We start from the raw sequence: 23955 nt of genomic DNA on the forward strand, positions 1-23955 counted from the left end.
GCCAAAAAATAATAAATAAAATTATATATTAAAAAAACCCTGATGGGATTTGACCCTGAAGGCTCTGCAAAGTACCAAATCTTGTTCTTTTACTATGAATTTTATTGTAAAGCTTTTTTAAAAAGTTTTCACTAGAGCAGGAGTCAGCAAGTGTTTTCTGGTAAATGGCCAAAGAGTAAATATCTTCAGGCTTTGCAAGTTATGGGGGTCTCTAGAAAATCAGTAAATGAATGGGCATGGCTATGTTCCAGTAAAACTTTATTTACAGAAATGCACCCTAGTCCTCAACCTTCACTCCCACTAGAATTCAGGGAGGCTGAAGACCCAGCATCTAAGCCTTGGTTCCACCCCTAGAGCATCAGATTTCAATGGTCTGGGATGTGGCCTGGGCCCTGGGTTTTTTCAAAGCTCTCCAGGTAAATCCACTGTGACACCTGTGTTCTGGGATTACCTACGTATTTCCCCCACCCAGAGAAGTGTGAAATCCCCAGTATCAAGTAAAAACTACAAAAGGTTAAATCTGACAAACAGACTGACCAACTGCTGCCAATCCCAATGTCTATAATATTTGAAAAGAGATTCAGATAAACCATGGATTCTTTTTTTTTCCTTTCAACTAAATCTTTCCAGGAAACAAACACAATTTCAAAATCCATTCAGATGTCTGTTTTTCCTTAATTCCTTTTCTATGTTTTCAGAAAGCATCATATATATTACCATATGTAAAACACAAAGCTACTGGGAAGTTACTGTATAACATAGGGAGCTCAACTCAGTACTCGGTGACAACCTAGAGGGGTGGAATGGGACACAGGGGGTTCGGCGTGAACATGTGTACACTTAGGGCTGATTCATGATGCTGAAGGGCTGATTCATGATGCTGAATGGCAGAAGCCAACACAACACTGCAAAGCAATTATCTTTTGATTAAAAATAACTTTCAATGTAAAAAAACAAAAAAAGAAAGCATCAAATAACAAGGATTATTTGGAAATAGGTTTTGAACTCAGACTTTTGATTTTTCCAGTGAATTCCCAGAAAACTGAGCTATGAAAGACCTCAGCAAAAGAAGGAAAAGATACAAAGGGTCAGACTCCACCTGAGGTTATTAAAATGTGAACTTACTGAGGTCCCCAGTCACTTCACCTGCTCCTAGAGGAATAATCTACAAATAACCACCCACAAGCAAGAGAGCCGGTTCGATGCATTTTTAACTGCACACGTAAACCTCTGCAACATGAAATTAAAACTGAGTCGTGATTCACCCAGGAAGTCCAGAAAACAGCATGGAAAAATGCGATTTTAAACTCAAGATCACTTATTTCCTTCTTACTCCTTTAAAAAAAAAAAAATCACAGTGTGCAACTCTAAGTGAGAGACAAAAACAGGCAAATGAGGAAACCTCTGAAACGTCCTGTTTGACTTTAAACCCGCAGTACTCAGGTGGGGGCAACGTGTCCCCTGGGGACATTTAGCAACTTCTGGAGACACTCCTAATCGTCACACTGCGGGGAGGGTTGCCACTGGCCTCCAGTGAGCAGAGACCATCCTCTCGTGCACAGGGCAGCCTCACAGCACAGAACTGTCCAGCCACGTCGATAGCGCCAAGCTTGAGAAAACTTGTTTTAAACTAACCTAATACTACCCCCTTGTGCACAGATCCTCACCTCCAGCTAAAACAGCAAAGTTCTTCTCAAGGACACAAGGTGCTCACAAACAAAAGGCACTGTTCAGCTCTGCTGAAAGGATGCAATTTTTCTTTCGTTTATGCAATGACCCCTTGTTTCTCCTCAAGATTTTATTTTTTTATTCCTTTAAACAGACAAGCCAAGTAAAACCTAAAAGTCCTGGATTCCAGTGAATTATGGCTACTATTATTATTAGCATGTGGTAGCTGGCAAGCAACAGGCATGTTTTATAATCTTATTACCCACCCCAGGTCTCTGAACCAGAGTATGACCTACGGATAGGAGCTGGGCTGGTGGAGAACGTGCACGGTATTAGTATTAACCCGGAGGAAAACCTAAGAGCTTTGGGTTTTATTTTATTAAACTGTTGAGAACATACAGTTCAGTAAATCAGAACCATAGGTTTCCTTCTTATATACCTCAGTCACCCTTTTTCTAAATAATAACAATAAAACCCCAACAGAATGTAAAAATGTTAGACCCCACTTCCTTTAAAAAAAAATCCTAAATACTACTCACTGGTGGTCACTTCAAATAGGAAGAGTCTAGTCACACACTGAACCAAACACTCCATCCAGGGAATGACTAAAAGAGGTTCCTCGAGACCAAGTACTGGTCCAATTTATACCAAGCAGGGCTGAGCTGCATAGAATGAGTTGGTGAAGAAAGGGCATGGTCTTCGTAAGAAGAGGGACTATATAGGTTAATAATCCTAACAACTGCAAGGAGGGGGGTTCAAGATGGTGGGATATATGTACAGCCATGGATGAGTCATGTCAATGTATGACAAAAACCACCACAATATTGTAAAGTAATTAGCCTCCAATTAAAATAAATAAATTAATTCTAAAAAAAGAAAACAGGATTTTTATAGCATACAAAACTAAGATCCCAGCTCTGTAATTTTAAGATGCACAAATATGACCATATTTGCTTTAGTACTTTAATAGTCTCAAAGTGTTTATATAACATTTTAATTGTATGTGATCATCATTTTCCATTTAATGTGATATAGTAAATAAATAAATAAAAAGGATAATCCTAATTGCAAAACCTTTGCTTTTAAGACTAGAAAAATTCCTACAAAAGAAAGCTTCACACGCTGGAATTATAGGTCTTCTGGTGAGGTTAAGAGTGGAGGTTAGGGCTGACTTTTGCCCCCATTAAAGGATTTATTTTCTTTTAAGTAATCATTTATTTTTGGCTGTGTTGAGTCTTCATTGCTGTAAGGGCTCTTCTCTAGGTGCAGCTAATGGGGCCACTCTTTGTTGTAGGGCTTCTCATTGTGGCGGCTTCTCTTATTACAGAGCACAGGCTCTAGGGTGTGCGGGCTTCAGGCTGCAGAACGTGGCTCAGCAGGTGCAGTCCGTGGGCTCTAGAGAACAGACTCAATAGTTGTGATACACGTGCTCAGGTGCTCGTGGGGTCTTCCCGGATCCGAGACTGACCTGTGTCTCCTGCAATGGCAGGTGGATTCTATACTACTGAGCACCAGGGAAGCCCGGATTCCTTTAGTTTTAACAGAAGCTTCTTTTCAAACTATTTGAATGGGATGCCTGATCACACACTGAGTGTCCTCCTAGTCCAGGGACCTTACCTAGGCCAGGTGCTTCCCCTGAGAGGCAACTGCCCATCCACCTTCTTAAATAGGCACCTGATTTATCCTCTCGGACCCCACACATCATATCTGGAAGAAGTTATTTTTATATGATTGCTGTTATACACACAGTTCAGAGATTACTGAAATATCAACCAGCCCAGTGCTGAGTCAGCGCCACAAGCAGACTCCCCACAGCTACACTCTGTTCCTCCCTTCTTGCTTCCCTGGAGGTTAGTTCTCTCTCCTGACTTTATTAGGAGTTAACCTCCTCTGCAGGGCCCACCTCGCTTTCCCTAAGGTGCTACATTATGGAGTGCCTGGCACTTTCCTCCCTAAAGCCAGGAAGAGAAAAGCACAGGGAGACTGGCCTGTGAGGACTCAGGCCCCTGGCCTGGTGCACTTCTTCAAAGGGGGAAGGAGCTGTGTTTGAGGGTCAGCGCTTAGATACTGGACAACATAAGTACGGTTGTCCAGAAATGGAAGAGATGCTCTTCCTCCTGAGAGGAGATGGGAGGGGGAAAACGCAGAGAGGAAGCATGTGTATGGAGTATAGTAGAGAGGACAAATATGAAATGATAAATCTAAGGTGTTGAAAATATTGCCCAAAGTTTCAGACTTGCTAAAGCACATGACACATGACACATAGCTAAAGCTATGACACATGCTAAAACAAAACAAAACTTAAGTGGGTGAGCTCTTCAAAAAGGACAGATGAAAAGCAGCTAAATTCCAGGCAGGACTAATAACAGAGATTTTAAAACACTGTGTTGCTCAGTGGTTGTTTTCCCATCAGCATCAGTGGTACAGACAGAGCAGCTTACTCCCTTACACAGTGACCTTTCATGCGTGCGTGCTTAGTTGCTCAGTCGTGTCTGACTCTTTGCAACCCACGGACTGTAGCCCACCTGTAGCCACTGTCCGTGGGATTCTCCAGGCAAGAATACTGAAGGGGGTTGCCATGCCCTCCTCCAGCGGACCTTCCTGACCAAAGGATCAAACCCGCATCTCTCGCGCTTCCTGCACTGGCAGATGGGTTCTTTACCACTAGCGCAATGGGCCCCAAATAATTCAGCCGCTGCAATCAGCATATATATATTTTTGTATGTATTTGAAATTTAATGAAAATTAATGAAATAAAACAAAGTTAAACAAATGTGAGAATTCACTGCATACAATATGGAAAGAGCTATTTTATGAAATTTTAATTTTTGTGCTTGTATGTAGGTACAAATATATACTGGATCACAAGATAAAACATTTCTTACTGTGGATCTTGGTCTAAAATGTCTGAAAGACATTGGTGTAAGAATTAGGTGAAGGGAAATAAGGACCTTTAAAAACAGGTACATAGTAAGAAAAAACAAAACTCTGAAAACGGCTCCTTTTCCTGGAAACTGGAAGGGTTTTATGCATTTCCAGGGTTAACAAAAGAGAAGGGGGTTCATTTGGAACCAGCCTCTGGGACCAGCCCAGTGCTTTCCTCACTTTTCCTAAACCACAAACTTACACAGGATTTTCTAGCTCCTTTAGAGCTAGAAAACTTATATTTGTCTCATTCACAAATCGAAAACCACAAACCCTGACTTTCCAACCAAAGTCATACGGAGCCAGGCAGAAATGCAAGCATCGTTCACATAAAAGCCAACAGGAAACAGCTTCAGTGAAAGAGCTGGTTTGTATTTTTTAATTTCAGTTAATAACCATCAAGACACAGTACTCTCCACTTTCTCTAACATGCAAAAATCTGAGAGAATTACGTACGCCTCTGTAGACAGGCGGAGGGGCCTTAGGAATGGTGACATCCTTAATGAAACCTTCCAGAGAAATGTAACTGACCATATCTCACAGCTGGGGGGATGGGGTGGGATGGAAACCAGATACTTGAGTCCTCATAATGTAATCATCATGAACGCAGGAAAAAACTGCTCAGAGACATCAACAAACCTGGTTCCACTCACAAAGGGATTAGGCAGAGAAAGCAGCATGCAAGGCAAGTCGGCCTCGGAAGCATCTCTCTGCTAAACTAGGCCACCATTCCCAATCTAAACGAAGGCCTATTATAATATATAATCTATTATATATTTAAATATATTTAAGTTAGATATATATAATATACAATTATATAAACATTAAATTTTAAACACATATTAAATATACATTCAATATATTATATAATATGTAATTATAATTATATATCTATTAAATATATAACATATATAACATGTAATTATAATATATAATAGGCCTATAATATAATATATAATCTGCCTATTATAAAGGCCTACTCGCTGCCCTTGGCTTTTAATAATTCTTCATGTTTTCACTGCTCTAAGATCAAATATGAAACATTTTAAGAGGGAGTCAGTCTGAAAATGAGAAGAAAAAATTCCTGTAACCACAACATTTGGGAACTTTGATTTTAGAACCAGAAATATCAGAGACATCCATTTCTGTCCCCATCTTGATGGACAAATTTAATTAACCTTTGCTACTCTGTTCCAACCTACTGTTTTAGACAAAACTAGTGACCCACAGACAATATGTTACCATCAGAATTTCAATGGCGGCGACACCAAGAGATATAGCCCTATCAGCAGTATCGGGAAATAAGCCACTTGGATTAGCCGCGCCAAGAAATATGGATTATATTCACGTCACACATGAGCTGTCAGAAACATTAGGATACTTTTAGCATAAATCAGCAGTGTGAAGGGTATCTTATGAGCGCTGAACATGATAGACTGCTTGTAGGGCAAGGAGAGCCTGTCTGGGGCCACCTTCCAAGGGTGAGCACACGTGTGCCTGTCCTTAACCCGAACTGGCATAAAAAACTGGGACACAGGCTGGTGACCGCTGATGGGCACACCCGACTCATGGCGGGTCAGGGGTGCAGAAAGGCGCTTCCCACTCCAGACCCATGCTGGAAGCCCACCTCAGAGTGACCAAGAGTGTGTGTGAGAGAGAGTTAAACGTGGTTAATACTCTGAGTACTGGGATTCTCCTATAATCTAACGTGCCAAGTCTTTGGAAACATTACATAAGATGTTATATCTTATAATAGCTTACATCGTAAGATGTAATATAACCCCTCACGGTTTCATACCAGGAAAACCAAGCAATGTGCGCTGCCCCATGAGGAGGGTAGAGATATGAGGGCACATGTGCACTCAAGCCAGGCAAACCAGGGTTCCAACTCCAGCCCCCCACCTGCCAGCCTGTGACATGGCAGGTGACTTCACCTCCCTGAGCCTCTGTTTCTCCACCCACAAAGGGGGTGCCAGTCCCCGACTAGGCTGGGTCTCAGGGCCGAGTGCAGCAGCAGGGAAGAAGGGTCCGGCGCCTGGCCGGCCAGTCCAGTAACTGACCTGTCACACCCCCACCCACAGGCCTCCCGCTTTGGGGGCCTCAATGCAGGGCAGCGGTAAGATCCAAGGACCCCTTGTTTGGACCTTTTAGCACATAACTGACCCCTTCACAGGTAGGTCAGGGACCTAGTAAAAGAGAAGGAGACAGAAAATTCTGCCCATACATACTTCAAAAGTTACTTTAACTATATAAATGTTTGATATTTGAAAGAAAAATGTATTGTCTGAAATGTTTCTACTATTTTTAAATAGTATTTTAAAATATTTTACATTTTTTAAAGCTGAAAAACCAACAAGAAACTACACTGACACTATTAAATGGGGAGAGAGATAGAGACAGAGAAAACACGCCTTCCTATTTTTTAGTTGCATACCATTACCCAAGACGCAAAATTATTACATCTGCCTTCCCTCTCTCAACATTGGCTAAGAATCACCAAAAAGAGTGTTTTTGAAAAGAACTGTGATGAAAAAAGGAAGAAAAATGAAAACATAAAATGAAGAGATAATCCCTTGGTCTTTCTATGAAGCCTGCTCCCAGAAGGTTGTGCATCTCAAGGGAATGCCTCAGGGTCAGGGTCTCCCAAGGAGGGGGTGCTGAGAGCCACCTGTCCTGGGTACAGGCCGTAAGGGGGTACACTCTCTGCAGGGCACTTTTTACAACAGAACTAAGTCAACCTGCTTGGAATTATCATCAGGCAGGGGCATTTCTAAACAAGAGCAGGGATAAAGCACTTGTCCTCAGGCCGCCTCGCCCCACCACGGGCACAGCGCTGCACAGAGCCCACCTTTCCACAGGGCGGCACAGCCCCTGGGGATCTCCAGACTCTGACCACACAGTGACCAGAGGGTTGTGCGCATCCTTGCTCTCATCTACCCCCCGGGAGATGCATGGAAGGGACATGCAGTCAGGGTGGCATGGAGCCGGCACTCAACCAACCAATGATTGACACACAGAGGAATTCCTTATACACTCTCTGTAACAGGATGGAGATCTCTCATGACTATATTCCTTCTGTGTTCCTGATACTATATTCCTAATGTAGCTCCAAAAAGTAGGGCAAATCAGCCTCTATCATGCATTCCCTTGATTTTGGTCTTTATCCAACTGATGAGGGCCACTTACCAGGACACAGAAATATGGACTCCCAAAAAACAGAGGAGACTCACTCATGCACATATTAAAACTTTTTGAAAAGCACCTAATTTTATATCTTATTGACATCTACTTAGAAAAAAAGTAAGCTAAAAAGGCAAATGTAAATAGACGAGGTTTTGGCCACGAGCTCAACTAAATCAAATCTGAAAGCTTTTTAAAAACTGTGATCTAATTATATAATTTTCAAACAGATTACAGAATTCCCAAATGACTGTATTATTTACTAACCCAATGCTATTGTGTCAGAGATCAGACATAATCTCACAACAGACAGATGATGTCTTTCTTTCTGCCTCTAGTAAACTGTGGAGTAGTCCCTGGAATAGATGAGCCCTTTCCAGGGTTTTCCAACTCAGTTCAAATCAAACTGGACTCAAGTCAGAATGGAAGTGAAGCCGCAGGACGGCCCAGGATTTTCTGAGGTCTCTCAAAGGTTTCTAAGAATCCAAGGTCACCCTCCATCTGGATAACCTAGGATGCTACTGGACCGCCTCAGCCAGGCTGAGAAACAATCCCGTAAGCATGGCTAGGGCCCAGCTCCTCCCCGAGATCCTCTCTGACTCAGCGCTGCCTTGGAAAAGTGCCTGCCGTTTCCAGAGGCCAGTTCCATTTTCCTCTGTAATCCAGATGTTTTTAACCAAATACTCTGCGAAATAACTTTCCTGCTGCCGTGCTGCAGTGAGGGAACATTCTTCAGATCCATCTCTCACCATGAATGAGCTCAGCTTCTAAAATACCCACCAACCTCCCTCAGCTTTGGTTCCCGACCAAGAGCCAGCAGAAATACTGTCATCACCGACATCAGTTCTTACAACACTGGCCTTTCCAAAAAGCAAAAGCAAAGAACATCGTTCAACTTTCAAAACCTCTGCAAGAGAACCACCATTCCTTTCAGGAGAAGTGTGATGAAGACCAGGTGGTGCCTGTCATGATCATGCCTGGTACCTATCTAGAACGAGACAACACAGCAATTCCTCCGTGAAAACACACGTCAGCGAGAAGGTGGTTTAGAAACAGAAAGAGGACCGTTTCCAGACGTACGGGCCTGCTGCTGCCCGACACACGCCCTGGTTGACAGAAGGTCTTCTCTTGCAGGAGCAGGAACATGACGTCATAAAGGCCCAAGAAAGCTGGGTTTACTGTTTCTCCCTGAATGAGAAGAAATCTAATGAGGAATTGTTTCAGAAGAGAAAATAACAAATGTGGCTAAGACTAGACAGTCACTGAAGGGAAAGTTCATAGTAGAGGCAATGTGACCCCAAACTTGGGGAAGCCTGACATCGCCTCTTCACTAGCTTTATGCTTCCAGTGGTCTGAAATGACTTTTATGTTCAAACAGAAGATTCTCCAAGGCTGGTCTTCTGAACTAGGAAGCCCAAGCCCTGTGTCCCCAGGGTCCCAGAAAGCAGGATCTACTTGAGGTGCACGTGAGGAGAGTCTGACAAAATGCTGGACTAAGATGAGGGCACTCACAGGGCCGAGATAGAGAGACAGGACAAGGTCTGGAAGGAGGCTGAGACAACCGCCACAGACAGCATGCGGAAGGCCCTGAAGAACTCTGCTGCTGTCGTGACACAATGCCGGTACACGGCTTCCAGACTCTCTCTGGACTTCAGACCAGCACAACTTTTTAAAACGGGGGTGGCAAAGGCAGGGGTAGAGCCTCCAGTTTCTTATATTGCTGAGGAAGGACATTTACAGGGGGGAAAAAAAAGGAATCCTTATTACATTTAAAAAAAAAAGTTGGAATGTGAGGGTCTCAATAACAACAATTGAAATAATTTAGCTGTTAGAGAAACCCCCGTTGTCTCAGTTTTCCTCATTTCTTTGTAAACCAGCAAAGGCAACAGCCTCCATTCAAGACAGTGAACCACAAAATACATTTCCAGTAAAATAAAGAACAAGCTGACATCAGTTGTCCACCAATGGTGTCTAAACTGAATAATGCACTAAGAACATAAATTACATCTGGAGGTATTTAGCGGGAAGAAAAATGCCAGTACCAATATTTTTCTACAAAATGACTGTCTAATCTAGAAATCCTAAAATAAGCACCTATAAAATTATTAGAATTACAGAGTTCACACAAGTGGCCTGATACAAACTAAACACACCACATCAGCAGAGTATCAACAGAAATGTATGTCTCTGTAATCCCCCTTTAAGAATCAAATTAGGGTAGTTAGCTCTAATAGCCCAAGGCAAATACCACATCTAATTCCCTTTTCCTGAGGAAAGAAATTACATGCTTTAACTGAAAGTGGTCGTACGGATTCCTCTTCCGTGTGCTTGAAAACTGTGTTTTCTTTCCAGAAGAAAAAGACTGTGAGTGTCTGCTCACCAACAAATAGTGGCCAAATCCCGCTTCGCTCTAAGAAGAGAAGCCAGGGAAGTGGGTGATGTGACTGGAGTGGAAGCCCAGAGGATCACAGGCGTGTCTGCAGAGAGAGCACCTCACCCAGAGCAAGAAGGTCCAGGATTGAGGTTGTGTTCCTCAGGGAGCCAATTCCTCTTTCTTAGCCAGTCAACCAGGAGTCTGATGTGACCAGATGCACATTATCCCGGGGGCCTGATAGTGCAACTTATAGGTCTGAGGTGGGCATACAACTGATCTGAATTCTCCTATTTCATCTTCACAAATGAAGTAGATTTTGCATTCTACTACCTTCTCCTTGATATACTGTTGTTGTAAGTTTAGAAATTTCAAAAAATAATGGCTTAATTAATGGCTAATTATAATTGTCTCCTTGGGAACGGGAGCCAGGTTTAAGCCTTGGCTTGCTATCCCTCACCCCCACCTCTGGCCCTCCTGGGGGACCCCGAGGGCACAGAAGTGGAGGTGCTGCAACTGTGCCCACAATGCACATGCTCCAGAAGCATTCTTTGAGCCGACAGGTTGTTCTAATGTTGAACCACACTAATAAAAAGGGGAGGCAGTGTGAAAACCAGGGCCCCCCGGCAGGCTGCTGGGTACAGGATGGCGAACACAGCAGGCGGGCAGCAGTCAAAAAAGGCGCCTTTTCTATTGAACAGTCTTTCAGACTCTGTGGGAGAGGGTGAGGGCCGGATGATATGGGAGAATGGCATTGAAACATGTGTATTATCATATGTGAAATGAATCACCAGTCCAGGTTCGATGCATGACACAGGGTGTTCGGGGCTGGTGCGCTGGGATGACCCAGAGGGATGGGATGGCGGGGGGGGGGGAGGGGGGGTCAGGATGGGGACACATGTACACCCATGGCAGATTCAAGTCAGTGTATGGCAAAACCAGTACAATGTTGTAAAGTAAAATTTAAAAAAAAAAAAAAAAAAAGTGCCTTTTACAAGTGCCCTGCTGGGTCCTCCGGCCCATAGCAGGCAAGTGCTGAAGGGCCATCCCGGTAAAGCCCACAAAGGGGCGCCTTTCTCTGTGCACCAAGGCCTAGCCGTCCGCTTGATCTCCTGTCTGCCTGTATCTGTTTCAAACTCAGGGCTACAGAGATGATTCCCCATTCTCATATACCAGGTGGTAACAGCCTTTCCCCAAGACTTACTTTTCGACTTTTTGTCCACTTGGTTCAGCAGTAGATCCCTGACAAAGAGTGGGACCTCAATACATCATTATTTCATAATCGAATGCATTCCGGTGAGGAGGATAATCATAAACAGATGATCGCATCTTAAGACTGAGCCCCAAAGAACCACCAGAAGGAAGGAGTCACCTCTGCTGCCATGTGACCACACCCCAACTGTTCCTGGAACCGGAGTCTCCACCTCTGGTGGTACAAGCTTCTGAAAAGCTAATCCAGCGGGTGCTGGCCATGGGGACTGGAAGGAGAGCCCAGATACAGCTCAGAGTCCTCCCATATTTATTTCTGCTCCCGTGATATGCACCTCTCCTTTGTCAACCTGGTACAACATGTTTATTTAAAAGGTAATGTTGCCGTGGAGGAGTGCACCAGGCAATAAACAGCTTTTGCAGGCAATTAAATGCAGCAGTGAAATTGAGCTGCTGGTCAGTGGAACCAGCCATTCATCGTGAGTTTGTTCCAGTGTCACAAATGTTATTCCTGTTTCACAAGAGGACAGGAACCCGTGATTGGGCCACAAATCTCCAGAGGCTGGAGGCAGACCCGAAGAGATTAAAGCAGCTCTCGGTATGAGTGCAGGGCATCATCAGGGAAGAGTCCTGGGATGTTGGCCCCGGAGAATGCTCCAGCTTTTTTTAAAATAGGCTTTTCACTGAGTAGGTGTTCAATAATTACTTGTGACTTGCATGACTTTATAGGGAGACTTATAGGAAGTCTCAGCTCTACAATGAAAAGTCAATGATTTCTTTTCATAAACAATTCAGGACCCTCCCCACTAATTTCTAAGTCTGGCTTTAGAAAATTATGACAATCTCCACTAGAATCGATCTTTTCTAGGAACCAGAAAGGAGCTCTTTGTTCTGAAAACATTTCACACTGTTCCCAACAAACACACTGATACACAAAGGAGCAAGGGAAGGAAGATGACATCAAAGTTACCGCTGCGGTGAAGAGTGAGGAGGGAAGTCTGATCTTAGCAAGAGTCAAGACAGTATATGGTGGAGATGTTGCTGAAGCTTCAGGCCCTTCAGGTGGAGCCAGGGTCAGACCAAGGGGGAAGGTCCAGTGAGGGAGACCGGCTCAGTGCCCTCCCGGCGCAGCTGCGGGACGCCTTCCACAAGGGAGACAGGAAAGCATGGCTGCAGAGACGGGAGGACCGCTGCGCCCTCTCTCCTCCGGGGAAGCTTCCGCCAGGAACGGGCAAGGCACTGTCCACGGAGCAGAGCCAGGGCGCCCTCCTGACGCCCTCCTCTGCCAGCCAGGTGGGCAGAGGCCCTGCCCCAGATCACCGTTCCCCATGCCCCTGCCATAGTGGCTTGGTGAACAAGTGAGCGGTTCACTTCCGAGCCCTTAAACATTGGCTGTAAGTATTATTGCTAGGTGTTTCTATTCAATTACTGCTTCCTTATAATATATGTGGGGCTTCGCTGGCGGCTCAGCAGTGAAGAACTGGCCTACAGTGCAAGAGACCACCTGCAATGCAGGAGATGCAGGTTTGATCCCTCAGTCGAGAAGATGCCCTGGAGAAGGAAGTGGCAACCCACTCCAGTATTTTTGCCTGGAGAATCCCATGGACAGAGGAGTCTGGAGGGCTACAGTCCATGGTGTCGTAAAGAGTCAGACACGATTTAACGACTAAACAACAAACAAATCTGTTTAGAAACTAAACAAATAAGATACTTCTTTCTCCTTTCTTAGAACAGCATCTCTAACAGAAATCAACCTAAAACGTGTCCCAAATCATAAAACCCAACTGGCACTTTGAAAGGCCTGCAGGACTCCAGCCTGCGGATTATAAATCACTGAATTTCCTTTACACTCACATCAGCTGTAAATTCCAATACCTTTTTTAAAAGTATGATGCTAAAAGTAAAACTCATGAAAAACTTACAAAAATGAGTAGCCCAAAGGATTAAAGCTGACGCATGACTATTATAAGGAAGTCAGATCCATAAAGCCAGTGGGAGAGCCCAAAAAAGAGGTGAAGTGAGTATCAACTTCTCCACACCAACGTGCATTTTTTAGAAGTGGGAATAAAAAGGTCAAAGACTTCCCCTCAACTCCCCAAATACGTATACCTGAGTGTGCTGGAATCAATGTGGAAACCCACACACAGCAAACGCGCCCAAAATGAGAACAATTCTCGCACAATTGGTATTCTACAAGTGGAGGGGATTTGGAGGCACTGATTCTAAGTGCTTATGCGTGCACATTCTCACAACATGCTAATCCAGCCTGGGAATGCTATGCTTTCCAGGCCTTGAATGTGCCGCTGACAAACCAGCATGAGAGAAGTGGTGAAAACTGAGAAGCGGAACAGCGCTGAATAAATGTCCCCTGATAATGCAAAATGCTTTGTTTTACCCCAAATACTGAAAGCTCTTGATTGCACACTATTTCAGAAACACATACGTAGTGTATGAAAGACTGACTTCCATTCCCAGATACAAATGCTCTCCAGGTGGCCCAGCACAGCAGGGACCTAGTTCTTCTCTCAGCTTTCTTCCGTGCAAACACACAGATCACTTTGCATCTCCCTTCCAGGGTGCAAACGCCACCTCGGTTACTCCACCCAGAAGGCTGAGTCCAGCATTCTCTAAGCTGCTCTCCACAGTGAGGGCGAGGCTGGAGGAGGTGAGGCCTCACACACAAGCCACTTCCGAAACTGATTCTGGCCCCTGGGTGTTTACACAAAGTGACACTCAAGTATGAGAAAGTAAAATTTCAAAATGCAATCAAATATATGCATATCTTTTTTTTACAATTCCTTTCAGTCAATGTCTGCGGTTAAATGGTGTAATGGGTAGAGTGAAAACTTTCTACACGTTTTGCATAATGGCGCACACGTGTGCTGGTTTGGGTATATGTGCATGTGTGCGGTTTCAAACATCCAGTAACCTCTCTGGGTAACAACCTACCTGCCACTGGTTTCCTGCCTGGCCAGGCATATAGGGCGCCGGGAGGCTCCGGAGGCTGTTCTTCACAGGGGAGCCCCCAAGGGGGTTTCCCACGTCCCCGGCAGAGGAGTCAGCAGCCAAGGCCACGGAGTACTGCGGGTAGTTGTAGAGATTGTTGTAGTAGGGAAACAGAGACGGCTGGTAGAAGCTGCCGTAGTAGGTGGGGTCGGAAACGAGCTCAGGTGTGTTCTCCACATGCCCTCTGCTGGTGACAGCAGGAATATCCTGGATGACCATCCGTCCCTCTGGAAAGAACGAACACGACGACATGGTATCAGTTTCAGGACCACAAAATTCTACCTGTACACCTTGACAACATACGGCCTCCGTCCTCAAGATCCACAGAGCTTCAGAGCAAGGCTCCGGAATGTGCTGAGTGCCCTGTGGCCAGAAAAGAGCAGAGTTTCGAAGGCTGGAGTAATGGGGGCAGCACAGCCGACAGACACTGGTGATTATTTTTACAGAGAACGTCAAAAATATTTTAGGCAGGGGTCATTTTAATTACGTAAAGCCTGACCACGTTTAACTTCTACAGAGAAATCTCCTACCCTAATGTCAAGAAATCAGAGATCAAATCTAGCTAAGTTGGCTATCTGCAAGTCTTAGAGCAAAATTAATTGTACATAACTTTAAATAATAATAAAATCTAGATGCCTTTTCTATGTGTCTGTCCACGCCAGTATGTCTGAAGGCAAAGCAAGAGGCTAAGAGTTTAAGCAAACATTGGTTTCTTTCATCTCCTTCCAACTGATCATTCTTTATCCTTCCTGAGTCTGGATAATGGTATAGACCTGGGAGACAAACTTCTGTAAAAGGTCAGTTAGCGTCTATATTAGACCTTGTGGACATTCTGTTGTGGAACATACAGGCTGCTGGGTGCTTGCATTGCAATAAAATTTTATTCACAAATACAGGGAACAGGCCCAAGTGACCCACAGGTTGAAGTTTGCAGCACAGGGTCTAGATGTTAAACCGTCAACTCCAATCAACAACTGAATGGACTCCTAAGTCATCTTTCCAACGACTTTTTGTTAAACAATGTTCTAAGAGTTGGCCAGGTGCCTTAGATGGCTACAGGGAATTAGGATGCCCCTGCCCACATGGAATCCACAGTTTAGGATAAATGATGGGATTACAAACTATAACAAGGACTCTCATGCAGAAATACCTATGAACATTTATGCAATCTCAAAGGCTAGAAAGATGACACACAGCCTAGAAAGGAATTATAGAGACTGCCATTAAATAAAAACATAAGTTGCACCTGAGTTTCACTTTAAAAGAGGAGCGGGGGACTTCCCTGGGTGGCCCAGTGGCTAAGATCCACACTCGCAATGCAGGGGACATGGGTTTGATCCCTGGTCAGGGAACAAGATCCCACATGCCACAACTAAGAGTTTGAATGCCATAACTAAAGATTTCATATGCTGCAAATAAAAGATTCCATGTGTCATAACTATTATCTGGCTGCTACTGCTACTGCCAAGTCTCTTTAGACGTGTCTGACTCTGTGCGACCCCAAAGACGGCAGCCCACCAGGTTCTGCCGTCCCTGGGATTCTCCAGGCAAGAACACTGGAGTGGGTTGCCATTTCCTTCTCCAATGCATGAAAATGAAAAGAGAAAGTGAAGTCACTCAGTTGTGTCCAACTCTTAGCGACCCCATGGACTGCAGCCTACCAGGCTTCTCTGTCCATGGGATTTTCCAGGCAAGAGTACTAGAGTGGGGTGCCATTGCCTTCTCATCTGGCACATCCAAATAAATAAACAGAGGAGCAGAAAATAGGTGAAAATGAGAAAAACAGGCTTTCCTGGTGGCTCAGTGATAAAGAATTACCTGCCAATGCAGAAGACATGGGTTTGATCGCTGGGTCGGGAAGATCCCCTGGAGGAGGAACTGGCAACCTGATTCAGTATTCTTGCCTGGGAAATCCCATGGACAGAGGAGCCTGGCGGCTACAGTCCATGGTGTCTCTGAGCCGGACATGACTGAGCATGAGCAGAAGAAAAAGAGAAAACCTAAGACAGGGCAGCGAGGACGCAGGGATGGACGCAGGGAACTGGGGGACTCTGCGGTGATGGACCGGCCCTTGGGGTGAAGAATTGGGTGAGAAAAGATCAATAGAGGGCCAGGGTGACAGGCGGGCTGTAGACAGGCGAGGGGGAACCTGAGGTGGCTCACTCAGCTCTCGCCAGGGTGCGGTGGAAACCACTGAGGGCTTCTGAGCAAAGGAGCACACAGCTGCACCTTGGGGTGATTCAGCTGGGGAGCAGTTCTCAAGACAAGTGAGGGAAGGCAGGTCAGAGGCAGGAGAGCCAGCAGGGAGCCGCTGAAGCAGTCAGGGAGAGACACAGCCGTCTGCAAATAACAGCGGGGAAGGCTGTGCCAGGGACACGGGGCAGGGGGGCGGGGAACGCAACAGAACTCAGGACCCAGGGGCGTCAGGAACTGAGACGCAGGAGAAGAGGAAGAGCAGGAGACCTAGGCGGCAGCGGAGACCAAGGGTAAGTTCTGCTTCATCACGGGGCCCAAAGGGCACACACATGGGGAGATGAGTGAGGCTGAGAAACTTGGCACTTGGCACTCACGGGGAGAGGTTGAGATTCGGGAGTCACCGCCCTGAGATGCGGACTGCATCTGGGGAGAGCAGGAGGAAGGTGTAGGGAAGAGTATGTTACAAAAGGAGAAAAGAGCACCCAGGCCAGAAGCCCGAAGACAGAGCAGAGAATGTAATGTCACAGATGACAAAGTCGACAGGGACCAGAGAGGGCAGGCCACAGCGTCCACCGCTGCTAAGAGATCAAGCAAAATTAGTTCTGGAAAAGATCCACAGACGGCTGGGCCTTTAGGGCCTTGCGGTTTTAGCACAGTGAGAGAAGATGCCTGCGAGAGATAAAGAGCAAGTAGGCTCTGTGAATGTGGTGACGAGCCTTCGCTCTGGTGAGAAGGGATACCCAGCGAGCGGCACCCCCCACCACCCCTCGCTCGCCGTGCATCCTCGAACTGAGCACACGGCCAGATACATGAGGGTAAGAATCTGCAGCAAGGATCAATGAACAGGTTTTTCTCCAAGTAGCCTAGCATCAAAACAAATATGAGAAAAGACCAGAAGCTCCAAGGAGTAGTAAGCTGTTATTTCATTTTTAAAACAGAGAGAAGGGTTGAGCACATGCCGGCAGGGGGAAGCTCATGAAGAGAAATTCCCAAGACTAGTAATACATGGTCCACAGCAGGTGCTCAGAGCGGGTCGTCCGGCTGAACGTGGGGAAGGCATGACTAAACGTGCACTCTCTGGAAGGTTCGGGAGAGAGCTACAACAAAATGTATTTTTACAGCCTCAATTTACAGTTAGCACTGAAGTCTCTTCTCTGCTAGGACACCAAACTTGTCCACTGCAGGCTCCTGGCGATGCCTCGTCAGGGCTACCATCTTACAACATCTATTGCCTTCCTCCTGCTTCATCCTCCCAACTAAGGAGATGAGAGGCTCCAATCCCATTATTCTACTCCATTCTGGAGAAGGCACGTGCCCTTCCCACCTCCTGAACTTCCCTCGGTCCTTTCTCTTACTTTAAACACAGTTTAGTGGCAAATATGTGGTTTTCAGTATCTAGTTCTTCTGCTTTCAATGTCACGTCTTTACTGTTGAACTTCATTGTTAAAATCAATACAAGTTTGGCCAAAAATGGTCAACTATATGGTTACTTTAAAAAAAGGAATGAATGACCTTCTTACTATCCAGTCATAAGCATTAGTGGGATACTCATACACAATTTCATAGGATTTAGGAAGGCGTTTCAGATGCTCATCCCTGTCTCTGGAGTTAAAAGCACTGGGTACCCCCCGGGCCTGCCCTTGAAAACTAAAGCTTCTTCATAAAGAAAACAAAATATAACAGGAAGTAAAGAATTAAACAGAAATCCAAAGACACCAGCATTCTCGAATCAGGGCACAGGTTCAAGAGTTTCTACATCATAACCCTACTCAGGACCTTTAATCAGGCCTCAGTTTATCCAGCAACAAAATGTTGTCAGTAATAATCCTCAAGGTAACAAGAATGGCTTCAATAAACTTCAGACAAAACCTCAAATAAAATGCTACATCAGATCAAAGAAAGGATTTGTTTTGCTACAGACAACAGTAATTCATTGAAACGCCATCACCTTTCCACTTACCATATTTTATTCCCTCTCGCAAAGTATATTGAGCTTTAAGAATAAATTAAGACATACGTTGGAAAACTTTTGATTCATACCAATATTCACATAATAAAAATGACTTGAGCTTTATAAGAGTAAATGCCTAAAAATTTTAGACTTAAAATGTTTAAATGCTCCTAAAAAGTGACCTTTTAAAAAGCACTGGGAAAGGGCACCCACCCCAGGGACATGAGGAACTACCAAATTCTGTGTTTTATAAACCCCCAAATTGTACTTTAAAGATTCAAATTAAAACTTTACTTTAAACAACAGCTTCATGCTTCTCAGCCTTGATGTGCCCATTACCAGTAGGTGGGCATTTCCCAGGGCTGCAATAAACACCCAGGAAACTCCAAGTGTCTAATCCAGTGGTGCTCAGCGGCACAGGCACCACCTGGGAACTTATAGAGAACATTCTCAGAACCACCCTAGACCCACAGAATCAGAAATACTGAGGGCTGGCCAAGCACCTGAGTTTTAACAAAGACTTCAATAGGTTCTGATACACTCAAAAGCTCAAGAACCACTGGTCTCACGATTCAAAGCAACTGCTCCATAAATTATCCTAAAAAAACCAGTGACTCCTGACTGAATTATTTTGACAGTGCTGACTGGCTATCAAATGAGAGCAATTAATTCCACTGAACGGAGAAGTTGGGCTACTACAGAAATCACTGCAGAGCTTGGATCACAAGCTGTAGGTGCTCTGTGGATACTGCTGCCAGATGGGTCTAACTTTCATGGCCCACACCAGGGCTTTGACAAACTATACTATTCTTCATCAGGCTTCTGGATTATCAAGAGGAGCAGGTAGTGCAGAAATCATTTATTTTTGACCTTAAGGTGTAGGCTGGTACTTAATTTGATTTTTTTCATTAGTCATCACATAACCACCATGTCCAGGTGTTGCAAAAGGCACAAAGAAATACTCAAAATGCTTCATTTCTTCTTAAGAGTGAGTTATCTATTTGGGAAAGTTATGTGTTAAGACCAACAATCCTACAAACCAATAATCCAATGGCCACAATGACAGTATAGGCAGACGTCACCATCAGCAAAGATGGAGGTGATTCAGAGATGGTGGGGGCAGGGAGGCAATCAAGAGAGAACAGTGTCAACATGATCATGAAAGAGGAAAAGGACAAGACATGTCCTTTTCCAGGGACACTGAGCAGATAAGCCTGGCTGGAGCGCAGAGTTCATGTCAGGGGACAAGAGATGCTGAGGCTGGAAAGTTACTTAGGGACAAACTGTGGAAGGCCTTGTCTGTGAATCCAGACAAGGGCTTCTGATCGCCCCTCAAGTTCCAGGGAGTCGATGAGTTTTCAGAGCAAGCTGTGCTTAGTCGTTCAGTCCTGTCTAACTCTTTGCAACCCCATGGGCTGGAGGCCACCAGGCTCCTCTGTCCATGAAATTCTCCATGCAAGAATACTTCCATGGGTTGCCTCTAAGGAGTGGGTTGCCATGCCCTCCTCCAGGGGATCTTCCCAACACAGGGATCAGAACCCAGGTCTCCTGCATTGCGGGTGGATACTTTACCATCAGAGCCACAAGGGAAGCCCTTTTAGAGCAAGGGAGTAACATAAAAATGTTTTAGGAAAGTTACTCTGGTCCAAGAACCAAAGATGAATTCAAAACAAGGAGGTAAAAGAACAGACTAGGCTAGAACAGTCTCCTCTGTGTATGTATGTGTACATGGTCTATAGACCAAAATGGCTAAGACTCTTTAAACACTGCAGACTTGAAGAGGTAACTAAAAGGCTGCAGAGGGAAGCTGCAGTAACAGGAAAAAGGAACCACATGAAGAACACTGGCACGTCTGCTGTTGTGGGAACACCCTTCAAACCACCCTGTCACACTACTAACCACCTGTCACCCAGGGACCAGAGATGCCCCCAGATCCCCTTTCAGATCCTCGCTCCACTGCGGAGTGGTCATGCTTTACTCACTCCAGCCCAAGGAGGAACGTGCAGCCCTCACCCAGGGTAAGGATGCAAACAGGATATGCCATCTCTCCAACCTGGGTTACAGCAGAGTTCTCCAGAGTTACCGGAAACAGCCCTTCACCACTGAGGTGTCTTCCAAGTCACACTAGTGAGTCAGGCTAAGTGTCATTAGTAATTGATGATAAACATGAAAGACCTCCAATTCATAAGCCACAAAATGCATAAATGAAGCATACAAAATTTGAAATGGTACATATGTGTACAAATGTATGTGTATATATATTCAAAAAGCGGTGTTCCTTGCACAAACTCCCAACAGGCTACTCCTATTTTCCAAATCTCAGAAAGAAATAAAAAGAGCAGTAAACGTTGACAGCTGGCTCCATACACCTGAGCTGAATGCACTCATCTGTATCAAGCCCCCTGACTGCACTGGAAGCTGCATGGCCACTATGACTAACTGGGAAGACCAGAGCAGTATACTGAGAAGGAAACACCTGAGTCTGCTGAAAACTCTTAAGCTGGATCTCCCTCTTCGTTATTCTAGAATACAAACTGGCCAAGGTGACTTACCAAGTATATTCATAATAGAGAACACAGTGGCCTTGCTCCAAGCAAACAGGGTCGTTTCCTTAACCAGTCGTGCTTTATAGGAATTATCAACCCCTATGTCTTCTGCCAAGATGCAAACAGAAGCATGAAGCCAGTTGTCTTAAGTGCTGTTACTTATGACTGGGAGAGTACTCATGTGTGCTGTAACGAAGAAAGATCAGGAGGTGTGGATTCTACAGCTAGAAAAGCAAGCAGGCCTGGTGAAGCATGTCTTCTGGAAAAATGACCAGCAGCAATCGGCCAACAGAGACGCTGCAGACACGCCGCCTACAGACCTGATGTCTTCTCACTGCAGTGCTCCGATTTACAGCGCTGTATATTTATCTACCATCCACACATCCAGTTCTTTGATAAGGCTTCCCATTCCCACTGCTACTTTTTTTTTTTTTTGCACTAACATATGCAGCGTGAAATATGATTCACTCCTTCCTGAAAGATCAATACCTACACATGATAAATACCCTTATCGATCCTGCAGTATTATATGCTGGTCTCCGGGCCCATGGCATATTAATGGTAGTTAACCAGTAATTCATTTTAAGGTGTGTGAAGGCTTTCTCTCCCGCTCTTGGCTAGTGTCGAGATTCCCAGAGTTGTTGCACTTTGAGTCCTTTATGTTCAAATCTGGAGCCATACTCCCTTTTCAATGACAAAACCAAACCCCACCGTTTTCTATATGAAAGATCACACAGGAAACTAAAATTTATGATTCATAGCCATCTCACATAAGCAGTGGATTTATGTACCCTGGGTTTTATTTTTCTTTACAATCCCACCCCTTGTGTGGTGCTTGTCCTACTGAGCGTCTGGTTTTAAGAGCTACCAGCCAGGCAGAATTGTACACTGCCAAGTCTGAGATTTCAAAATTATCTGCCAGCCACTATCATGTGCTAAATGGTAGGAAGGTGCAGCAGAAGTACAAGCTGTTGCTCCATTTTTTTTTCTTTTTAAGGAACATTAGGTCTTAAGAAAAGACAAAGCTGTTTGATGACATGTCATAGGATCTGGAGGAGACAGCGGGGTGCCACTTGCTGGAACGTGGAACAACTGTGCAGCCCCATTAACTGTAGCCCTCCAGGCTCCTCTGTCCATGATATTTTCCAGGCAGGAATACTGGAGTGGGTAGCCATTTCCTCCTCCAGGGGATCTTCCCAACCCAGGGATCAAACCTATGTCTCCTGCATCTCCTGTACTGATAAGTGGATTCTTTACCACTGAGCCACCTGGGTCCTCAGCTCCCTGTTTTAGCAGTCTTTTCCACAAGGCAACCCAATGTCCACACTAATCAGCTCCTAACATTGCTATACAGGGAAGAAAAGTCAGTGAGCTGATGCCTGGGCCCTCCGAAAGTGAAAGTTGCTCAGTCGTGTCAGACTCTTTGCAACCCCTTGGACTAACCAGTCCATGGAATTCTCCAGGCCAAAGTACTGGAGTGGGTAGCCTTTCCCTTCTCCAGGGGATCTTTCCAACCCAGGGATCGAACCCTGGTCTTCAGCATTGCAGGCGGATTCTCTACCAGCTGAGCCACAAGAGAAGGCCTGGGGCCTCTGAGCACTCATCCAACTCCAAGAAAGAAAGCTCACAACCCAATCAAGGGAATGGGTGGGTTTTCTGAGCTAAAGCAGAGCTGGTGCAGAAGCCTGATGACTGAGACGGCAGTAGGCCTACTGTTCACACTATTTAGTGGTGACCGTGACGGTGGACAAGGGGCATCACCACACCCGGCACCTTCCCCAGCCACTCATGTTCAGAGCAGTAAATTTACTGAGCACCTGTGTGTGTGAGGCAACCTGCCCAGTGCTTTGAGAGACAAAGGATCTAGTCTTTGATGCTGCGGAGCCCTGCCGTAAGAGGAGGTTCCAAGACACACACACAGGAGAGACTGACCAAGGCTCTGGGAAGGCACCACAACTGTGTGGCCAGGAGGGCGAGATGAAATCCAGCCTTCAAAACACAAGTTCTGCCGATGCTGGCTCACTAACAGCACTCTTGTCCACAGGACAGGGAAGATGCTACAGCCCACTTCTCTCCCAAGGAATTTTTCTTTTTTTTTGGTCATTTGGTCCTGGAGTAATCTGTCAAGGTCACTTTTCTTTGTAGGGTGAAGGCGTTGCATAATAAAGTGAACCTGAAGTTGGTCTTTGAAGCCAGGAGCAGGCTTGGTTCAAAGGCCTGTGAAATGTCAATGTCAATGTGGGATGCAAAGGTGCAAAGGGATCTGTGGGGGAAAACCGGGAGGGGACTGTTGGTCAGGATCAGATCAAAGGAGCCAAGGGGGAGAGTGGGGAGAGAGAGGCTACAAAGGAGGGGGGGATTCTGCTTCCAAGAGGGCGAACACATGTGAAACACGCCTGAGGCCGCTGGGGCCACCGAGAAGCTCTGTGAGGAGCACGCACATCCACTGTGTGCAGGAGCTCTCGGAGTGCTGGGCGGGGAGGCCCAGAACCTAAGCAACAGCCCACCCTGTCCTCCGGGAGTTTCCTCTCTGTGTGCAGAAGAGTGCAAGGCAGAGCTTCAGAGATCAGAGGTTTCCATGGTAGAAGGCACTTTTAAACAAAGGAGGAGTGTGTGAAGGTCAGAGAAAGGAAACACGGCCCCGAAAGCGTCTGGGGTGTCAGGGCAGTCTGAGGAGCACAGGGTCCCAACAGGACAAGAACGAGGGTGCTGCCGGAACAGCACAGACTCCTGTAACTGAACACTCAGCGGAGCTCAGATTCTCCTCCCAGGAAACGTCCTAACTGGATCTGAAAAGACGGACACGTCGAGTGTGGGCCTCTGTGGTCCTCGGGAGCAGCTGCTGGCGCGGCGGCAGCCCCCACCTCTCACTCCGGCACCTGCCAGCTCTCCCAGTCACGGTT

The 23955-nt window shown here is 45.5% G+C and overlaps 1 protein-coding gene across 2 annotated transcripts in view; it reads right to left on the minus strand.

The window, feature by feature from the left end:
- Positions 1 to 23955, minus strand: part of DMRT1 (doublesex and mab-3 related transcription factor 1) — a 90874-nt gene that overhangs the window by 40841 nt on the left and 26078 nt on the right. The window contains exon 3 of one of the 2 annotated variants that reach the window (XM_065908437.1): positions 14303 to 14586. In XM_065908437.1, coding sequence (XP_065764509.1) covers positions 14303 to 14586 — 284 coding nt within the window. The remainder of the gene's footprint in view (positions 1 to 14302; positions 14587 to 23955) is intronic. The other variant, XM_065908436.1, reaches the window with a different exon arrangement.

Source organism: Muntiacus reevesi, chromosome 17, assembly GCF_963930625.1.
Source record: "Muntiacus reevesi chromosome 17, mMunRee1.1, whole genome shotgun sequence".
In the NCBI taxonomy this organism is placed as follows: domain Eukaryota; kingdom Metazoa; phylum Chordata; class Mammalia; order Artiodactyla; family Cervidae; genus Muntiacus; species Muntiacus reevesi.